The 20,434-nt window shown below is 38.9% G+C and overlaps 1 protein-coding gene across 1 annotated transcript; it reads right to left on the bottom strand.

Annotated features, from left to right (window-relative positions):
• Positions 1 to 1,100: 1,100 nt before the first annotated feature.
• Positions 1,101 to 8,665, bottom strand: LOC121514485 (CUB and zona pellucida-like domain-containing protein 1). Its single transcript, XM_041794614.1, has 6 exons — positions 8,613 to 8,665; positions 5,374 to 5,564; positions 4,886 to 5,286; positions 4,020 to 4,119; positions 1,329 to 1,509; positions 1,101 to 1,237 (listed from the first exon to the last, which is right to left on the bottom strand). The coding sequence occupies exons 1-6, from the start codon at positions 8,647 to 8,649 to the stop codon at positions 1,101 to 1,103; spliced, it is 1,047 nt and encodes a 348-aa protein (XP_041650548.1). The 5' UTR covers positions 8,650 to 8,665.
• Between the last annotated feature and the right edge of the window lie 11,769 nt (positions 8,666 to 20,434).

Genomic DNA, 20,434 nt, shown 5'->3' with positions numbered 1-20,434 from the left:
AATAGTTAAACTTTGGGTGTAAGTGGCCAAAAATGGATGCCATACATAAATAGCAATAAAAGTAATTGAGATTTTAAAATAAATTTCCACACTTTTTTTCTGCATTTTTTGAGAAAGAAGATCTGATCATGAATATCAAATGCTGATTCATTTTTACTGATTTTCCCTTTTAATATCATTTTAAGTGCAAACCTGTGATATTAAATTTTGTCCAAGTAAATAATGCGGTTAAATCTAAATTTAGATTAATTGCCCAGCCTTAGATGGCACCACATACGACACAGAGCACCAGATCAGCCTGCAGACATTTTTCAAAAATGTTTCAGCTGCAGAAGCTGGTTTCAACCTGCAGGGGGCAGCTTCTTTTCACATTTTTGATAAAACACATAGAAGAGATATTTTTAACTAAGAGTTGGACCCTAACTGTTCAACAGTACGACTAAATCCTCTTATAAATAGCTTTTCAGTGGTTGAAAAGGTCAGTTGTTCTCCAATCATCCCTGTTTCTAATGAATTCACAGGAAGATAAAAGTATTTTTTGGAACATCTTTTGATATTTTCATCGTATTGCAAATGAAGGGCAGTTTTAGTGTTGTCATGTAATAACTGAATCATATTGCATCATGCTGTCCTTCTATGTTGATTGTATTGATCATATTGTATCATTTCATGGTGTTCTTCTGTTTGGCATCATAATGTTACAATAGTTTTCAATGTAAGAATTCAACAAAAGTCAAGAAGATTTGCTTTAAAATGAATTTTTAAACATAGTCCAGGCAGATTAAGCCAGATAGGACCCCAAGAAAAACTATCCATCTGAACCGAGGAAACAACAGAAGAAGCCTCCAGCAGCTACAGAGCTAGATGGTCATCCTCTCAGTGTTCATTCAGATCAAACCTTCTTTCCTATATGCACAGGTACAGATCCTCACCCTTGTGTTATACACACAAGAAAATTTCTCAATGAATAATTCCTTCATTTCAAAGTGCGCACATTAAGATACACAAACATCAAATATCCCAGAGTAAAACTAACCCCACTACCTGTAAACACCTCAGTGTAACTCAAACAGAGCTGTTATGCTACACATGCTACTGTCTTAACTTTCAGACATAGACAGAGGCTGGTATTTGACCCTTGATACTCTGGCTTTGTACACGGTCACTCCGCTGATCATGCCAACGGCTGCAAGAAGACATCCGGCAATGAACGCCATGTTCAGATTCAGGTTCATCACTGCAGAAGAGAGAGCAGGGATTTGAATTTGATCCTGTCTGAAGAAGTCTCATATAAGACTGATTAAAAAAGCGCTGCCTGTTTTTCTTACCTGGGCTCTCTGTTCTCACAGCTGACCTGCTCAAGCGCAGTGGACCCTGGGAAATGAGGTGCATTGAAGTCTGGGTGGCAGCCTCTCTCTTACGTCTGTGTACGTTTCGCCTGCACCCCTGTGAGCACCTGCTGTCGGGGTTTCCAGCCTGACACATCATGACCTGACAGGTGATGTACACCTGAAGACAACAGAACATGTTGTTACTGTGTGGGCACATAAATCATTTTTAGTAAAATCACAGACAGACGGATCCAGAAAAGAAACTTCAATAATCGGGTTTCTGCTTCTGAGGACTGAGAAAAATGTTTTTACAGCAGTGCCCTCTAGGTTTCTTCCTTTTTTATCAAATGTTTGAAATCATCACTGGGAATGGATGCTGATGAGAATGAGATTATTCTGGACTCAATAGTATTTCATTTCTGCTGAATCCTAACAAGAAGTATAACTTGATGATGATAATCTGGTGCTGTTCTCCCAGATAATATTCATTTCTTTATAAAGAAGTTTGTTTTTCTCACGTTTTACTTCAATATCAGATCATTTAACTGAGTTTTCTTCTAGATTAAAAATGTATTTGTCAAAAATTAGATTTTCATATTTCAGAAATTTACACTTTGTTCTTAAAAATGCAGAGATTTGTTTTATGTAAATAAAAATAAACTGGATTATAATCTTTAATTTACTCTTTAATGTAGTGTTACATTTTCTTTTGAACATTTAAACTCAGGCTTCTCCTTCTACAGTAGTTTTGGTAAAGGGCTTAGACTTGTTTAATTCTGTTTTTAAAATACTTGTATAAAACAGTCGTAGGTTATATTTTTTCCACCCTCATACATTTCAGAATTTCCTGTCTGAAGTCATCGGAACCTTTTCTTATCAAAGATTTACCTTTTTACTGATTCCTTATTTCCTGTTCAATCCGTAAAAAGTTCCATTTCTGTGATTAGGTTCATGTAAAAATCTTCTATCTATCAATAAAAGCAGATCTATATACAAACAGGAAGTCAACTACCCTTCATGTAAGACAGTAGAAAAATGAAAAATGGTGCAAGAAAGTTATGAATGCTGCAATTCTAACATGTGATACTAAGGGTGCGATTAATCACAATTAACTACAGAAATTCAGAGTTTACTTTCAGTTAGGATTGTGTATCTTTTGACAGCCCTTACCACAATTTTGACCTAATTTTTAAAATTGAGGGGATTTTTCAGCCACATTCACTGTTCAACACTGTTAGACATGAAGAAATATGCAGGAGAGCATGTACAAAATGACTGAATGACTTCCATTAATCCCTGGTTAATGTGACAACATTTAGACTTTTCCAGAGTTCGTGTTTCACTGCTGTCTCTGTCTAACCCACTCAAGGTAACGACTAAGATAAGATACTTTCTTTGTTATGATTTTACTGTGAAATTTGTACTGTCTAAAGCTTAAGATTCCTTACTTCCTGGTCACGTAACAACCTGCTTTTATTTTTCAAATATACAGTGCTTAACAAATTTATTAGGCCACCACCTAAAGTAAGGTTTGTGTTACAGCTGCCCTAAATTAACAGCACTGGTAATTACCAAAATCATTTTTTATGTTTCTGCAGTGGTTAATACACCAATGTGTAGAAGCTCTTTAACCCAAATGATATTTTTAATGCTAAAATATAATTATTATTGTTATCCATGAATTTTCAAATTTACTGATTTACAAAAAAAATGAAAAAAAAAGTAAAGCACAGTATTATTTCTTGATTAATATGTCAAATTATAGTTATTTACTTGCGCTCCTGAACAGAAAAATGAGTTTCAGTGGTTGAATGTTATGCATGATTATTTCTGACTTCTCAGAGAAGCCCAGTGAGCCGGCTCAAATTTGGGTAGAAAAAGGTGAATTCAGTTTGAAATTCCTCATTCCTGGTCAAAATGGCAAAATGTGGAGAGCTGACTGAAAATGAAAGAATTATTAAAGCACTTCATGATGCTGGATAGTCTCTGAGACAAATATGACAGGAGGTCTAATACATTTGTTAAGCACTATATATATATATATATATATATATATATATATATATATAAGAGTGTGGTTGATCCAAAGTTAAAACTCTGAATTAAAGTTGTAAAATAAGTAAAGTTGAGCTGAATAAAGGAAACTGTTTGGTTACATAAAAAGTCCAGACAACTTTTCCTCTGAGCTGTCAGTGAGCTTTTTAAACTGAAACGAGAAGATGCTACTGTTAGCAGTATCCACCTGCTGTCCTACTTGGGAAGCTTAACTACAGTGTGCCTCTCAGGACAGAATAACACTCCTGAAAATGTTCATGTTAATGTAAGACCTTAATCTCATTGTGATAATTGCATTGATGCTGGGAGCTCTAAATAATTCCTATGTCACTCTTTAACTGAGATAAATCTTCTCCTTATTTAAACCGTTTTGGGACTATTTTAAGCACTCAAAATAAAATCAGACTGGATGATCACTGGTGTTAAGGTATCTTACTTGTTTACAATAAATTTACTTTTGTTGGTGAGTGGTTGTCACAAATATATTGAGTCTTATTTTTGTGAAACAATAGGCTTAGGACTTTTCTAAAAAGAAGTTTCACCTCTTTCACTGACAGCATTAACACTAGAAAATATTTTATAAATATTAAAATCTCATAACCCATGTGGTTAGAAATGAATGTTATTTCTCACCTGGTCATGCAATCCGATGAACTTGAAGGCCTCCATGCTGAATCTGAACTGCCTCGGGTGGTCGGGGGTGTGGATTTGAACAGTCGAGTCCTCCATGCACCTAAACAAGATATAAAAAAGTATATTAAAAAAAATTCTCTCTATCTTGATGTTTAAGCCACTGTAGGAATAAAATGTGTTTTAAATAAAGAGAGAAGTATACATAAAACTTATTCTGTCATGACATCTTTGGTATGAATTGATGCATACACACAGAAATATTAGTAGTCTGTGTTATTTAAAGAGAATGTTCAAAATGGTGTTTTATCTTGTGATGTGAATTTTTCAGACCCTTTATGAGAGTTTTGTTGTTTTGTGTATATAAAACTGGTTGTAAAGGGTTCCTTTAATTGTCATGTTGATAGGTAGAGATAATAAGCTTGTTTCAAGAGGAAGGAGATGGATCTGATCTGTGGTTCCAGTTTAGATGTATTTCCTTGGTAAGACATAGAAACACATTATTTCCAGTGAGGTGGTTGGTAGTGTTTTCATGTGAGTAGTTCATACTTCAGCTGAAGTCAGACTTCATGATTGTTTTTTGTCTGTTACGATGGTCCCTATATCAGAGAAGGCGATCACAGAGAATGAATCTGTGCTGTGACTTAACAGACTGAACAGAAAGCACACAAGACTGTCCTTTTAGGCTCTTTCAAACTGGACGGTGCTAAAAATAGACCATGATAAATATGTTTCACAATTGGCATTTGTCAAAGTGATGAAGTCTGAGAGCTGAAATGCTTTGACATGGTCTGGACGCTGCCCCTGCCCTGAATATGAGGCCCCAAATGGGCATTCTTTCATGCTAGCATACCAGAAAGTCTACTAACCCGTTCTCAATGATGGAGTAGACTGGTTTGGAGTTGGGGTTGTCATACGGTGCAGCTCTGCACGACTCCACAAACAGCTGGGTGTTGTTGACCGTAGACTTTGCCTCGATCTGCATGAAGATCCGACCCCCTAAGTCGTACTCCAGAGGGTAGTATTTGGGATCAATCATGGTGTGGAACTGAGCATTAGGATAAAACTCATACTGGTACGTGAACCTGCCGAAGCCTTTCTCCCACACTGTGACGCTCTTCCTGTGGACCAAGAAGCTCTGAGTCACGTTTCCTCGTTTGGGGTACTGACAGTAGAACTGAACCTCCAGCAGGTGTTTCCTGGTGATCACATCTTTGAGGTCGTCAAATGTGGTGATTTCATTCTTGAACTTAAGGTAGTCATTATCTTCCTGCAGAGTGAGAGGTTGTGTGTTCAGACTTTACGCTGCTTTAAAGATGGAAAAGCAACAGGAATAAAAGCATAGACCTGGTGTTACCTCGATCTGGGTGCCACAGCCATGCAGGGGGACGATGCCGATGACATGGGTGCTGTTGGAGTGAGTCTTCAGGCTGCAAATGATGTTGGACGGGTCGTTGAGACGCAAATGGTCCTCACTGAGCCGAGGAAATGAAGATTTCTTGATCTCTATCCTCATTGTGGACTGGCTACAGATCACATTTGACTCCACTTGAACAAGAAACAAATGGACATCCTGTTATTTTATTAAAAGCATGCCATACAGGGGTGCAGGTGGCCGAGTGGTTAAAAATATGAGATAAACTTCCAAATCATCGGTTAAAAATGTCAAAAGCTGAGGAACAGGTGGTCCCATGTACGCGGACGGCCCAGGTTCAAATCTGGCCTGCGGCCCTTTACTGCATGTCTCTCCCCACTCTCATCCCTGTTTCCGACTCTATCCACTATCCTCCTCTATGAAATAAAGGCATAAAAATGCCCAAAATAAAACTAAAAAAAAAAAGAAAAAAAAAAGCATTTCATACACTGACAAAAGTATGCTTTGAAGTTTTTCTTACTTATTAAAAAACAGTATAGATTTTTTTGAATTATTGAGTTAAATATCTTTAATTTATCAGTGCATGTTTTAAAATTACAAAATTGTCCCATAAAGCACTTTATTTTGGCGCAGGCGGCCGCTGCATTAAAACCAGGCATGGTTCTGTCCTGGAAATCACTGCATGGGCTCAGGAACACTTCCTGAAATCATTGCCTTTCAACACCGTTGGCTGTCTCATCCATAAATGACAGTTATGAATGTAACATTAAGAAGAAGCCATATGTGAAGAGGATCCAGAAACATCACCATCTTCTCTGGGCTAAAGCTTTTTTGAAATGGACTGAGGCTACATGGAAAACTGTTCTGTGGTCAGATGAATCAAACTTTGAAATTCTTTTTGGAAACCACGGACACTGTCCTGTGAACTAAAGAGGAGAGGGAGCATCCAGCTTGTTCTCCTGGCTCAGTTCTAAAGCCTGCATCTCTGATGGTATGGGGTTGCATTAGTGCCTATGGCATGGGCAGCTCTAACATCTGGAAAGGAACTATTTATTGATGCTGTAAAGTAGAGAGAGGTTTTAGAGCAACATCTGCTCCCATCCAGACAACGTCTCTGTCAGGGAAGGCCTTGGCTATTTCAACAGCTTCAGAGGAGAAGAGTCCAGGTCCTGACCTGGTCTGCCTGCAGTCCAGACCTTTTACCAATAGAAAACATTTGGACTATCAGAGAAGGAAAATCCAGCAAAGGAGACCAAGGACTATTAAGCAGCTAGAATCCTATATCAGATAAGAATAGGACAACATTCCTCTCCCATCAGCTGGTCTCCTCACTTCCCAGACGCTTACAGACTGTTGTTAAAAGAAGAGGGGATGCTACACAACAGTAACCATGGCCCTGTCCCTACTTTTATGAGATGTGCTGATGCCATCAAAGTCAAAATGAGCTATTATTTTTCATGAAATGGTAAAATGTCTTAATCTGACATAGCAGATGGATTTGTTTCACACATCTATCTGGGAAAGCTTCAATAGGAAACGTTTGGGAAAAGGAAGAAGCTTTGTAAAAACAACTCGAAGTGTGATTGGATGAACAATCTGTCTGTCACATCTCTACAGGCCAATCAGAGCAACAAAACACGTGAGATAGCCACTATCGAGCTGCACGCGCACAGCAGGAATAACACAAAACATGGCGACTGTGGACATGTAAGTACTCCATTTTTGGCGTTTTTGAAAAGAAAACAACTCACTGCTGTTTTTTGTTCTTCTTTTAACGAAGAAATGTCGTCAAGTTCTGAAAAAATTAGCGCTTTAACAGCATCCTCGCTAATCTCTTCCGCCAGTTGCACCGGCCTCTTGTTGCTGCTTGTTTACATCATGACTCTGTCGCGCGCGCCTGAAAGTACTGCCCCTTGTCGCTGATTGGTCCTGTCACTTTCTAACTGGGGCCAAACGGTTCAGATGGGAGATTTGCAAGATGGATTTGCTAGTGAGAAATATAGAAACAGGCGTATCCATCTGCTTTGCAAGGTTAAAAATGTCTCAGTTTATTACCTGACATGTTGTTTATGTTCTGTTGTGTATAAAAAATGGATTTATGAGTTTTGACAGTCATTGACTTCTGTTTAATTGACATTTTTCAGTGTCCCAACTTTTTTGAAATTAGGGTTGTGTTCCTTGTGTTTATGTCGCCTAATTTTTAAATACAAGGTGTTTTGATGTTCTTGGTGTTTTAATTTTGAATAAAATAATAATGTGAGCTTTGGAAATAAAAGATTCAGTGTCTGATTATTCAGCAGTGATGGCGAAGTTACTGAAAAATAGTAACTAGTTACAGTTACTAGTTACTGCTCTCTAAAAGTAACTGAGTTACTGCTTTGGAAAAGTAACTAGTTACTTTTTTGCTTCAATCGTCATGAATGTAAACATCAGTGCTGTTGTGTCAGTGTGAGAGGGAATAACTCTGATTTCATTCATTATAATCATTACCATGGTGAAAGTGGTGAAACAATAGAACTCAGTAGAAATGTTTTTAAACCTTTGACAGGGCTAAAACATTCATTTCTGCTCAAGCTTTTTTACACTCTTTAAGAAGAATAAAATGTCTGACAGAGTGCAGTTTAAATACCAACTGCATTCTTAGAGTCTGTCTTCATGGTCCTTCCTCTCATCTCATCTTTATTTGGCTCATTATTTCTCTGAAGGCAGCAACTCTACAGATGATATCAGAAGCATGTCTTCAACAACACATCAGTCTGTTCAGAGCTTCCTTGGTGTCACACTGTCAGCTGGTGCTGATGTAAAATCAGGTCTTGGTTGTTTGGATGGAGTGGCTCCTCCTTGGTCTGCTGGGCTAACATGAGCTGAGCTGAGGGCTCTCTGGTGACTAGTTTAGCTGAAGCGTGTTGTTTAGCTGTGTGCTTCATGAGGCAGAGTTTTTGTTTGGTTGTGTCACGGGCTGCCTCATGCTGCTGCCTCCTTGTTGTAAGTCTTTGTTGTTTCATTAGGTACTCCAAGAATCTGCTTTTCATCTCTTGTATTTTCAGGGGAATTATTTGATAATCCTCATTTGTTCTGTTTGATATTTTGTGTTTGATTTTTTTAATGGCTGCAGCATAGGGGAAGAGGCCAGGACAAATTTCTCTCTCTGTGGGATCAAGTCTACCTTATCTCATTAGTCATGTGTTATCTGTTTCCAGCAAAGTAGCAAATAGACTCACCTTGCTTTGTTTCGACATCCACGATTACACACCTCATGTCTGACTGATAGATGTTACTCCTGAAAAAGCATCAGAGAAATTAGTTCAACACTTCAGAGTGATGCTTGCTCTCTGCTAGACACCTGGAAACACACCATCTCAAATTATTCTCAGGCATAACTCCCAGTCCCACCATGATTGAGCCAACAGATACCAGAGAGGCCAGTCTGCTTTAAATGATCAATAATAAACAGATCATGCATCTCTTTGTGTTCGTTTGGTTTCCAAATCAAAACACTGGTAAGAATAGATTCTCAGAGTCAGTATGGAGTAAAACATCAGAATTTTAAAGCTGCAGAGACTGTGATTAACTGCCATAAGTCAGTGATCAATATTGGTCATGTATCTGATACTGTCACTTTTACTGTCACTTTTGGTTTGACACGTCATGTTATGCTGTAGTGACAGAGACACAGTGGTGAGGCTGCTGCATCTCAACTGATGCTGCAATTAATGACATGATTACAAAAGTATCTCAGGAAAACAATGGGACAAACTATAACTATACCAGAACTACTATCACTATCATTTATGGCAGCGTTTTAGCAGACTTTACTGTCCATGTAGAGAAAGAGTCATGAGAGATGAGAGCATGTGGACTCATGTTTGTGTTTAAGACTGACAATCAACACATAAACTTGAGAAAGTAACTAAAGCATTCTATCTTTTTGTCTTTTCTTTTAGGCTGATTATAACTAATTCATTTAGTGCTGAATGTGACTGTTTGGATATACAGTTGTGTCGCAGTGATTAGCAGTTTCTTTCACCTGTTTGCATTTGTGTGTCAGGCACTTAAATGTCAGTCACAGCTAATCAAACTTGTCTTCTTTCTTAATGCAAAGCATTTTGGTTGCGCATTTCTGTGAGCCCTCCCAGCCACCGTAGGCTATGGGACTCTCTCATGGATGTCGTACTGTGGATGTCCTATGATGTACTAACATTTGTATGGAATAATAGATATGCCCAAAAATCCTAATTCTAAGATAAATAAACCAAACACTCACCCACTCACTGATTCCACAGCGAAGCAGATGACGTAATGATTTCCCAGGTGATAGGAGGATGGTACCCATGAAATGATGAACTCCTTGTTGATAGTCATGCTCTTTTTGGTGCCCTGTGGCCCACTGAAGATGATGTTCTGTATTCTGCATGAAAACACAAATTCAGACACTTTCATGTAACAGCTTAGCATGATAAAGGAAATGTTTTACTGGTACATTAGGGGAGTCATATCTTACGTTGCAAATGAGGATTTTGCTTTGACTCTGATCTGCACTTCTTTGCCAACCTCTGCATGAATATGTACTCCGTTTTCAGGAGTTGGGCTCAGATACTGGGGCAGGTACTGTCCCGGCTGACATGAAGGAACAGATCTGTCAACTGGAGGAAAAGGAAAGACATTCTTTTAATTCCATGGTGTCATGGACAATTTAGCCTAGAGTCCACGGATGTATGTGACTGGTGTCCACAGATTCACAGATATACAAATGATGCCATCTAGTGTTCAAGGCAAGGAAGTACATATTGTTCGCTAGCCTGTTTTATCCAAAGCTTAATCCTAGGGGGAAACTGGATTTGGTAAAGAACCTTAACCATGTCCAGCTGTCCCTCTGGATCAAGTTTTGGACTGCAATGACCAGGATCAACACTGACATCTTACCTGTTTTCCTTAGCCTGAAATGTGATAACATTAAAAAGGTCTCATTAGTAATACAGTCATTCAATAATGAAGATGGCTTTAATCTTTCTTACCAAGAAAGGAGAAATGCAGTGGTAGTTTACTGAGAGGAGAGGTTGTTGGTGCAGTTGTGGTTGTGGTTGGTGGAGCTGTAGATGTGGTTGATGGAGCTGTAGATGTGGTTGATGGAGCTGTAGATGTGGTTGGTGGAGCAGTAGTTGTCGTTGGTGCAGCTGTAGATGTGGTTGGTGGAGCGGTAGTTGTCGTTGGTGCAGCTGTAGTTGTCGTTGGTGCAGCTGTAGATGTGGTTGGTGGAGCGGTAGTTGTCGTTGGTGCAGCTGTAGTTGTCGTTGGTGCAGCTGTAGTTGTCGTTGGTGCAGCTGTAGTTGTAGTTGGTGCAGCGGTAGTTGTGGTTGTCCACCACCACCACCATGATGTTGTTGTTGGTGCCATGGTTGTGGTTGTTTGATACCATGCATAGGGATTATAAGGATTGACTGCCTGTTGCCTCTTTCTCCTCTTGTAGGTTGGACTTTTGATTGTTTTTGATCCGTCTGAGTAGGTCAGAGTGATTTGGCTTCTTGGAGAGTCCTCCACCACCATCTCAAACGCATAACTTCTGTAGTCATAAGTGCCGCCGTTGAAACGTAATTCGCAGGAGTCCTAACCATGAAAAATGAAGCATGCCATCAGTACATCAGTAATAGTGTTGTAGAATGTATTCAGAGATCATTTTTGAACTAACCTGATCCACATGGAAGCCTTGAGGCTGTTCACATTTGCTGCACTCTACATGGCGTTGATTTCCATATCGGCATTGGACTTTGTCACCATCAGCGTCAAAGGTGGTCAGTTTGTAGGTCTGTGGACAGTTCTGAGGAACTCTGTAGTAGACACAATATTGCCAGTAAGTGATGAGTAAGTCGGTTTGCTGCTCAAAATATACAAACAGTATAATTACATGGATGCATACATAGATGAACAAAAACAGCAGACAAAGGAACCATCAGAAAGTCGTAACGCTGGTGGAGGTTGATTTTATGGTGGGACACATAGGCTGTTTTCCAATTTGCCTACTATACTAGCAGTACGTACTGATTTGCCCAAAATGTAGTATGCAGTATGCAGTACGTGAACAAATGCAAAAGTTGCAGTATGCCAAAAATACCCGGATGACGTACTGATTCGAGAAAATTACACAGTATGCATCGGACCAGTCTGCTTCGCCTACTGTTACCCACAATGCAAAGCGCCGGGTCAGAGTTCGTAATAGCGGAGAGCGGCGTAACTTTCACCGGAACGGCCGACGGTTACAAGAAGTGCCATTACCTTTTATCTTTACCTTTTGTAACATGTACTATAGCGAAATATGTTGTAGTAGGGTCACTGTTGTTTTTGTTTAGCCGTTCATAACGACCGGAAAGGTGCTGTCAAGCGTGTCCTTTCACTGCACTATACATGCTAAGCTAAAACAACAGCTATAGAAATCCCGCAAAATCAAATAAAAACACTTCCCAGATTTTTTTCTGTACATAAATGGATGGAAAACACTAGCGTCGTTTAATATTGACCAGGGTATGACGTACTTCTGTATACTGGAAACCAGCTAAACCTGGCCAAGCATACTACACAATAACGTCTGACTGGCAGTCATACTGCATACTCCTGTCGAACGAAGTAGGCAGTATGCAGTACATACTGCCTACTGCGTTTGGCAGGAGTATGCAGTATGCCAATTCGAAAACAGCCATAGAGGCTAAACTCTGGCACACATTTCAAGGTAATCATGGTGATTTCCCCCCCTCTGACTAAAATCAGCAAAGGTCTGATAATCTTATGGGTCTAAAGTTTATCTGGCCATATTTCCTGTGGTTTGTTCGGAATGATTCTCCCCTCTCTGAAGATCAGAGACGACTGCAGCTGCTCTGACTAGACAGAGTCAGTGGAGAACATGTTCAGTATTGATCAGAAACCCTGTTCTGTATGTGTACAAAGTAAGATATGGAGGAGAAACTTGTATATATATGTATTTTATTATTTTATTTTAATTTTATTTACTTTTAATTTCTTATATCTTTTTACATTTGCTTTGAATATACTTTAGTTTTTCAGTTTTTATTTCATTAAAACATTGACATGTATTTATCATATTCTGAATTGCTTTATTTCTGTTTAAAGTCATTTTTTTATTTTGATTATATTTTTCCTCATTATTTGTTTTAATTCATTATTTATTTCATTTGTATTGCGTTAATATGATCTATTTTTTAGTTTTCCATTTCATTAGAATTAGAAATGTATTCATTACATCTTTATTCCTTTAATCTTTTTTTTTTTCATTTTTAATTTTTTCAAATTTGATTTTTACTTAAATTTGAACTGTTTTTTAATCAAATTGCTATTTTTTTCCCTGTCCTGTCACTGTCTCTATATAAGCGCCATGTGACTGACTGGCAATCAGTCTGGAGTGTACCCTGCCTCTTACCCAATGACAGCTGGGATAGGCTCTAGCCCCCCAAAACCCCCAACGGGATAAGCAGTGTAGAAAATGAATGATGGATGGAGACACCAGACACTATATTCTATATTTGAAGTAAAGACAAGATACTTCTGCTCTATAGAAGGATAAGCATTCAGCGAAGAAGGCCCTCAACCCAGTTAACTCTTTACTAGCAGCGGACAGCCAGAAGTTAACACTTTGCCAGGGTTGTCAAGTAGGAGCCCTTCTTGAATTAGCCCCACGACACCTCCAGAGGGCTGAACAGTGATCTCCAGTGTCCCAGAGCCCCCCCCCCATATGCCAGCTCTCACTGCCCACCATGCCCAACATGACTAACACAGCCCAACCAGCAATGCCATCTTCAGCAGACCCAAGCTAATCCTTTTCCTTCAGTATGCCTTCTCCACAAAGTCCTTCCAGGGTATCGCCAGTTCAGTAAAACCAACTATGCACTGACTGTCAGTCCTCAAACCAGCAGAAACTATCTCCAGGGGTTTCCCTCCCAAATCTACCTTCATGTCCCGGTCCTTTAGCTGCTGTCTAAATCAAAACTGATATCTGTCATTACTCTTGGTCATGTGTGGAGTTTCTCACATTGTCAAAAAGTAAAGATTTTCTAAATATTTTAGTGTGTGCCAAGCTAAAGTCAGGTCAAGTTCATTCATAAAGCACCAATAAAAATATGCTGACCAAAATAATATACAACCAAGAGAGTATAAAACTGAGATGAAAGACTGTTCCTCATTTACATTAAAACACAAAATTGAAAGTGAGACCAAGATGGGATGTCAGCATTAATGCATCAATCCTGAATTACATGGGTGCTTAATCAGTGCATCATTCCTCTCGTGCTCTGCAGAGCTTTAAAACTGAGATGTGAAAGTATTATCAGGTGAGCCCTGTGGTGTAACGTCCCACAGACGTCAACATTCAGGTACAGAAACATTTTGGTCAACTGGTCACCTGAGTCTTAGTGGGTAAATTATTTCATTTCCAACCCACAACAAGTTCCTTCATACAAGGTTAAGATCATGTCATACTATTCAACTAATCAACCTGAGGTTCCTTACTTTCTTTCAAAATAAAAGCAGGTCTGTATTCAAACAGGAAGTCACATACCCTTAGTTAAAGACAGTGCACAATGAGAACCAAATGAGAACCAAATACAGTTGCAAAAACAAGCAAATGCAATATGGAATTAAAAAAATAATACAATAATACAATACAATACAAGAACTTTATTTGTCCCTGAGGGGAAATTCAATCATCTGGGATTCTCATCTGTTTACTGTAGAATTATAAAGTCTAATAGCTGATGGTATGAAAGATTTTCTAAATGTCTTAACTCGATGGTTAAAGTGAAACTAAAGTTTACCACATTTAAATCATGTTTTTAAGCGTCTTATTTGATCAAATAAAAGTGCCAAATCGTTAGGAGTGGATTAAATGTAATTTAAACTGATATCTTATCAGGCCTCTCTTAATTTGAGTGTGGATTATAAATGAGTATTTTTGTCCTGTCAGCACTCATTGAGTGTATGAGTGTTCTTAGATTTCTTTAATCTAAATCACAGAGGAGAAAACGTGCATGCTTTAGCAGAGGACTCACCGTATGAAAGGCAGAATGGCCACGTCTGGCGATCTGTTTGGCTCTTTGGTGTCAGATCTTCGTCCCAAATCCACTGCAGTCAGAAGCCTCCAGTGGTTAACGTTGTTACGTGTTCTGATCCAGCAACAGCTAGCTGCCCTGATTAGTGAAAGAAAAACAGTTTGAATAAACCTAAACTGTACAAGTTTTAGTGGGACCTGCAGAGGGCCACAAACCTGGAATGAGCTTGAAATCACTTCTAAAATGTCATCGTCTTTGTCTTCAAAAGAGCTTGAGACAACAGCAGCTGCTAAAATCAGTTCAGTCCTAAACCTCATGAGGCTGCAGATCTGTGATCAATTCTAAACAGCTTCTTATTTGGAAAATATACTCCAGTTCATGTACTGTTTTCTAAGTGCCATTGTCTACATTGTCTCAGTGTCACAATACATTTAGGATGTTTAGAGTAATACAGGCTGTTTTAGTCTTGACTTAATACTGGGATGCTGGTGACATATTTAAAACTGTGTTTATTACTGATGTTATTTGTAAACTGTATTCTGATGTCTGGGCCTCTGTCTACAAGCTCCACATAGTTTCTGGGGAGTCCCATTCACAAATGAGAGTTTTCATTAATTACATCATGATTGACTGTATTTTCATTTTTATCAATTTGGTGAATAAATAAATTGAATTGAATAGTTCAAGGAGCGACTACATATGATGATCACATTCAGGCAGATAGACTGTTTCATAAATAAGGGGTTCTACTTGGGATGGATCATGGACTTTTTTACACCCAAACAGTGATCAATTAATGTAATAAAAGGACAATTGTGGGTGACTTTTGTCTCATATTATTTATTTTTGCATTATTTTCACCAGCACCTGGTTCCACAGTATCATCACAGACAGTGACCTGTCTTCCATGGTGTTTGCTCGCTGGCAGCAGAGGGAGAAAAAAAACCTTGAAGACAGCAAATGAACTTGCATTCCTGTTAGTGTTGAGGGCTGTTTTTGTCTTTAAATGAGGAGAGTGTAGCGATATGAAACATCATGAACCTCATTAATAAGAGCATTTTCTATTATCCATCCTGTAAAGCGCTGGCTGCTACAGGCAGGGTTTAGTTCAACTGCAAGCTGGTATGAAATGGTGACTGATGCAGTGATTGGCTAGGATGTAGCTACAGAGGCAGTTTGATGAAAACTCTTAACCAGAGCAAAGAATCAAACTGAAAGCTTTCTGTGATGAAAATATACCTTTGCTCTTCTCCTGACCTGCTCTGGCATGAATCTGATTCACCTCCTGGCTCCAGTAGTAGTTAGTAACTTCATCCTTGGACTGCTCATGCCCACTACATCATATGCTTCATTGCTCTGATTGTTCCATTGTAAATGAGACAGACAGAACATTCGTCCAATCACCATCTAAGATTTTTTTTGAAAGGTTCTTCCCTTCCCAAACATCATGGATCAGTGGATTACTAGTTAGAGACATAACTGCTGAGCTTAGTGCTAAATAGTTGCTCTATAATATCAAAACTAACACATGAATAATGACTCTTTTATTTATTGCTGTAATATAGCCTGGTGTCGCTCTACAAGCTTCTGAAATGTTTTAAGGTGATTCTCCTTTACATATCCTTCTCCTCATATTGACATTAATAATATCCTTATGAGACCAGATAGAAATAGAATAAAGGATGAAAGCCCTGAAGTGAGAGAGGCAGAACCACTGAAACTGACTGATGATTAAATCTCACCTGAGTTCAAAAGGTTTGTCACTGGGAACATATCTCGTCTGGACTGTTTCAGTTTCACACCAAAGTTTCTCATTAGAAGGAGCGTTGGTGCTGTTGTCGATTATCCCTCTCTGCTGTTTGACTTGAGAGCCACACTGACCTTTGTAACAAGACCAGGTGTGTGAGTAGATACAGCGGTCGTAGGTGTCTCTGTTGTGAACGTCCAGCTGTGGAGAAAAGGAAATCTGTGATGCTTGTCTCATTTAAGAGCCAAACAAAGAAAAAACACATCTCTATTATACAGTTTGTTCAAGGAAAAGTCAGTTTGATTAAAAAAATAAAAAAAAAACATCAAATCATAAAAACATTATCTCAGAAAATGTTACATACAGTTTAGACTGGATAGAGAAGCACAGCAGAGCAACCATGCACAAAAGTATTTTGTGTCACACTGTGAATTTTCACAGTGAACAGGAATATAACCAATCATACGTGAGAGGTTTGAGTCATGACATTCTTTTTATCAGTAAATGGATCCAAAAATGCATCTGAAAATAACAGACTCAGCGTGCAAAATGTTGAAATAACAAAACAGAGGCAACTTCCAGAATTTGGAAAAGTCTTACAGCATAAGACTGAAATGATATTTGAACATTATCTTTCATGTGAGCTGAATTTCATTAGAAGATTTTTGACTTACGATGAATCTTCCATCAATGTTTTTTCCTCTGACGGTCCAGGTAGTGGTTGCCCCCATGTGATGGGACGCGGATGCCAGGTAGACCAGGAGCAGCTGCAGCAGGAGCACCTGTGTGAAGGCCATGATGCTCAGACTCACCTCGGCCTCAGATCCTCTGAGCTCACATCCACCTGCAGCATCTTTTTATATGCTTGCTGGCCGGACTAGGGCGCTGCTGCAACCTGAAAAGTATGATAACAATGCTGCAGAGCAAAAGACTTCCTTCAGATCTGGTTTCAGGGATAACATACAGCACGATTACTTGTATAGGGCGGTTCTCTTAAACATTTTTTTGAAAACTCCTTCCAGTAAACAGCTGAAGAAAAGCACGAGTTTGACAAGGAACTTGACCTTGATTTATGGTAACCCTGACGTTTATTACTCATAGGAAATCACAGGAAACAGAAACCTTGAAACAGTCATTGTTTACATTATTGTAACAACATTGGAAACATTCTCAAATGGATTTAACAAAAGTAAAAACAACTGATGATAAATTTACTTGATTACTCATTAGTATATGTACAATGAGTGTTACTGTTTAAGGCATCAGTCTGTTTACTTAATATCTGATGTGATACCAGGATTATTTCAGCTGAGCTGAGATGAAGTCCGATGAGAAGAGAGATGACAGGATTCTTCTACTGCTCAGTGGTGCACTAATTTGCTGCACGGTCAGTTTGTAGAGTTCCAGCCGTCTCCTGCTGAGTGAAAACTCAACTTTTAAACCGTCTGAGCTCTGCCTCTTGTTCCTGTGTGTCAGACTATCAGAACCCCCCTGACATCCCTGTATGCACCATGAACTGGTCCATCTCTGTGTTTAATTTCTGACAGCTGTTCCTCTACCAGAGAAGACATCTCATGTCATAGGACAGCCCATGTCCAGATTAGGATTAAATGTTCCTTTAAATATGCCACAGTATTTATGAATGTAGTTCTGCTCTATGCTGATTGCTGCACTGATAGAGTAACATCATTTGGTGGAGGCAGTGTGATGGTGTGGGGCGGCTTCTCACTCGCTGGAAAAACGAGGCTTGTCATCATTGGAGGCAATCTCAAAGCAGAAATATGGAGGTGAGATTCTGCAACCAGTGGTAATCCCATATCTCCACAGTCTGGGAGGAACTCTGTCCTCCAAAATGGTGTAGCTGGCCCCCACAGAGCGGGGTTTATCAGAGACTACCTCCAGAATTTGTGAGAGGATGGAATGACCTGCCAGCAGTCCTGACCTCAACCTCATTGAACACGTCCAACCAACTGGAAGGTGTCAGCCCAACAAATTTACATGTTGGAGTCAGCAAGATCCATTTGTTTTGATAGCATCTATTTCTGTTTGCTTTATATCCATTAGCAAAATCAGTAGCAGCTTACTTTTCACCAACCTGAAAGATACAGGTCATTGTGAAAACATGCAGGGCTTAAGCCTTGTAGACCAGTGGTTCCCAGGCCTTTTCTGCTGGGTCCCCCTTTGCCAGATGAAAATATTTTCCAGCCCCCCTTACACCTCCCTGTAGGTATCAACACGTAAGCAAATATTAATGTGTTGTCTGTTGTAGACTCATCGTCAGCCTTTTTCCTGAAAGTCCCCTCACATCATTCACCATGCTTTGCTCTGGGATGTGGAATAGCTGGCTAAACGGTTTCATCTGGATCCCCGTGTCATTGACACTGGAATTATGAGTCAGTTAAATGTATTATTAACATTTTTTTAACAGTTCAGGCACAAAATCCCAGTTTAATGCTCCGTTTAAACTGTAACACAACATCTCAGTACTAGTAGCCTCTGCAGGTGTCCTTAGCCCTCGGTCCCTTCTATGTCCGTTTTGAGGAGATTCATCATTATCATCGTTTTTTTGAGTTAATAGTCACATTTTTATAGATTGAGGCATCAAATTTGGCCAAAGTTATTATTTTTTTCATGTTAAATAAAAATAAAATAAAAAAATGAAAACCGTGTCACCCATAGAACGCCCGTGACCCGAAATAGCTACATCCAGCCTTGTTTGTCCGACATCGGACACATAGACTTCCATTCAAAACACGTTTTTTGACTGTGTGTCTAGGGCACCAAAACAGCTTTTAGCACCCATTTTTTTTTGCAGTCAGTCGATCACCAGGGATCTAAATTTCACCATTAAACAGTGATCCAGCGGATAGTGCAGCGCACCATTTTAACCCTTTCGGCAGCGCAGACATGGTTTTCCCTCCATGCGCTCAGACTGTTTGGAGCGCTATTTCACCCGCTAAACATAACCAGAATTAAATGAACCGATTTATGCCACTAGATATGGATGTCTGAAAGTGGGCTAGATGTGTAAGGAAAAGTTTGTGTACTCCTACGTGTGTGATCGGGTGCAAATCTGCGTGTATGTTTACAAGCGGACATGCCATAAGTGAAGTGTTTACATTAGGATATGTTACCTGTGGATTCTGCAGCCTGGGACTAAGAAAGAGGGACATTTGAACAATTTCAACTTTGCCCTCACTTCATAGCAAGTAGATTAACAAGCATGAGGATGCACGGGTCCTTTCGATCAATTGGTAAGAATATATCATATCTCAAAGATGCAGTACATTTATATCTGCGCGTAATTAGCATATTTGTGGTCACATTTTGGTTAGAGGTGGGAATGCGCGTGTTCGTGGTTCATATCCTACATATATCCTCTGATTCTTTATGCCTGTACATAAAATAAACCTAACATGAACAGATGCATTCAATTGTATTAGATTTGGTAGAGGAGGAAGTGCGAGAAAAGGAGGGTAAAACTGGCGTGTTTTACGCACGGATGGACTCATCTGTTTAGCATAGACAAATCCAAGTCATAGGCATAGTGTACAATAAGTAGCATAAAAAGGGTGTAACATTGAATTTTTTTTTAATTTGTTTTTTCAGTACTCAGGGTTGAAGTTGTTGAAGAGATCTGAAGCAGTGAAAGTTTTTAAAAAAAGTTGAAAAAATAGTATTTTATTAATACCTTTCTGCATGTCTGTTTTCAGACAAACAAGGGTGGATGTAGCTAAAATATGGCATTTGGCACTACAGAAAAAATTTCAATGTATCAAAATCAATTTTACTACTCATCATTGGCATGGCCCAGACTCTATTGAAAAAAAGATTTTTTTTCTAGATCATTTTATATGGCAATTATGGTGTTTTTGTGTTTTTGTGTTTTTTTTTTACCATAAAAATAGCAGTGACATGGTGTACAATAACTGGTATAAAAAGCGTGTAACATTGAATTTTTTAAATTTTTTCTTTTTTTTTAGTGGTCAGGATTGAAGTTGTTGAAGAGATTTGAAGCAGTGAAAGTAAAAAAAAAAATGTTGAAAAATGATTATTTTATTAGCACCTTTCTGAATGTCCGTTTTCAGGACAAACAAGGACAGATGTAGATAAAAATTACAAGGGACCGAGGGTTAATTAGTATTGCTTTGCTGCCACAGTGCTCCTCAATCCAGTATAAACAACAGCTAAATACTTTAGCACCAATAGCATCTTATAGGAAATGGATGATGGATGTTAACCTGCT

Source organism: Cheilinus undulatus, linkage group 1, assembly GCF_018320785.1.
Source record: "Cheilinus undulatus linkage group 1, ASM1832078v1, whole genome shotgun sequence".
Classification (NCBI taxonomy): Eukaryota; Metazoa; Chordata; class Actinopteri; order Labriformes; family Labridae; genus Cheilinus; species Cheilinus undulatus.
The sequence above is the reverse complement of the archived record's forward strand: the minus strand, read 5'-3'. Positions and strand labels throughout refer to the sequence as shown.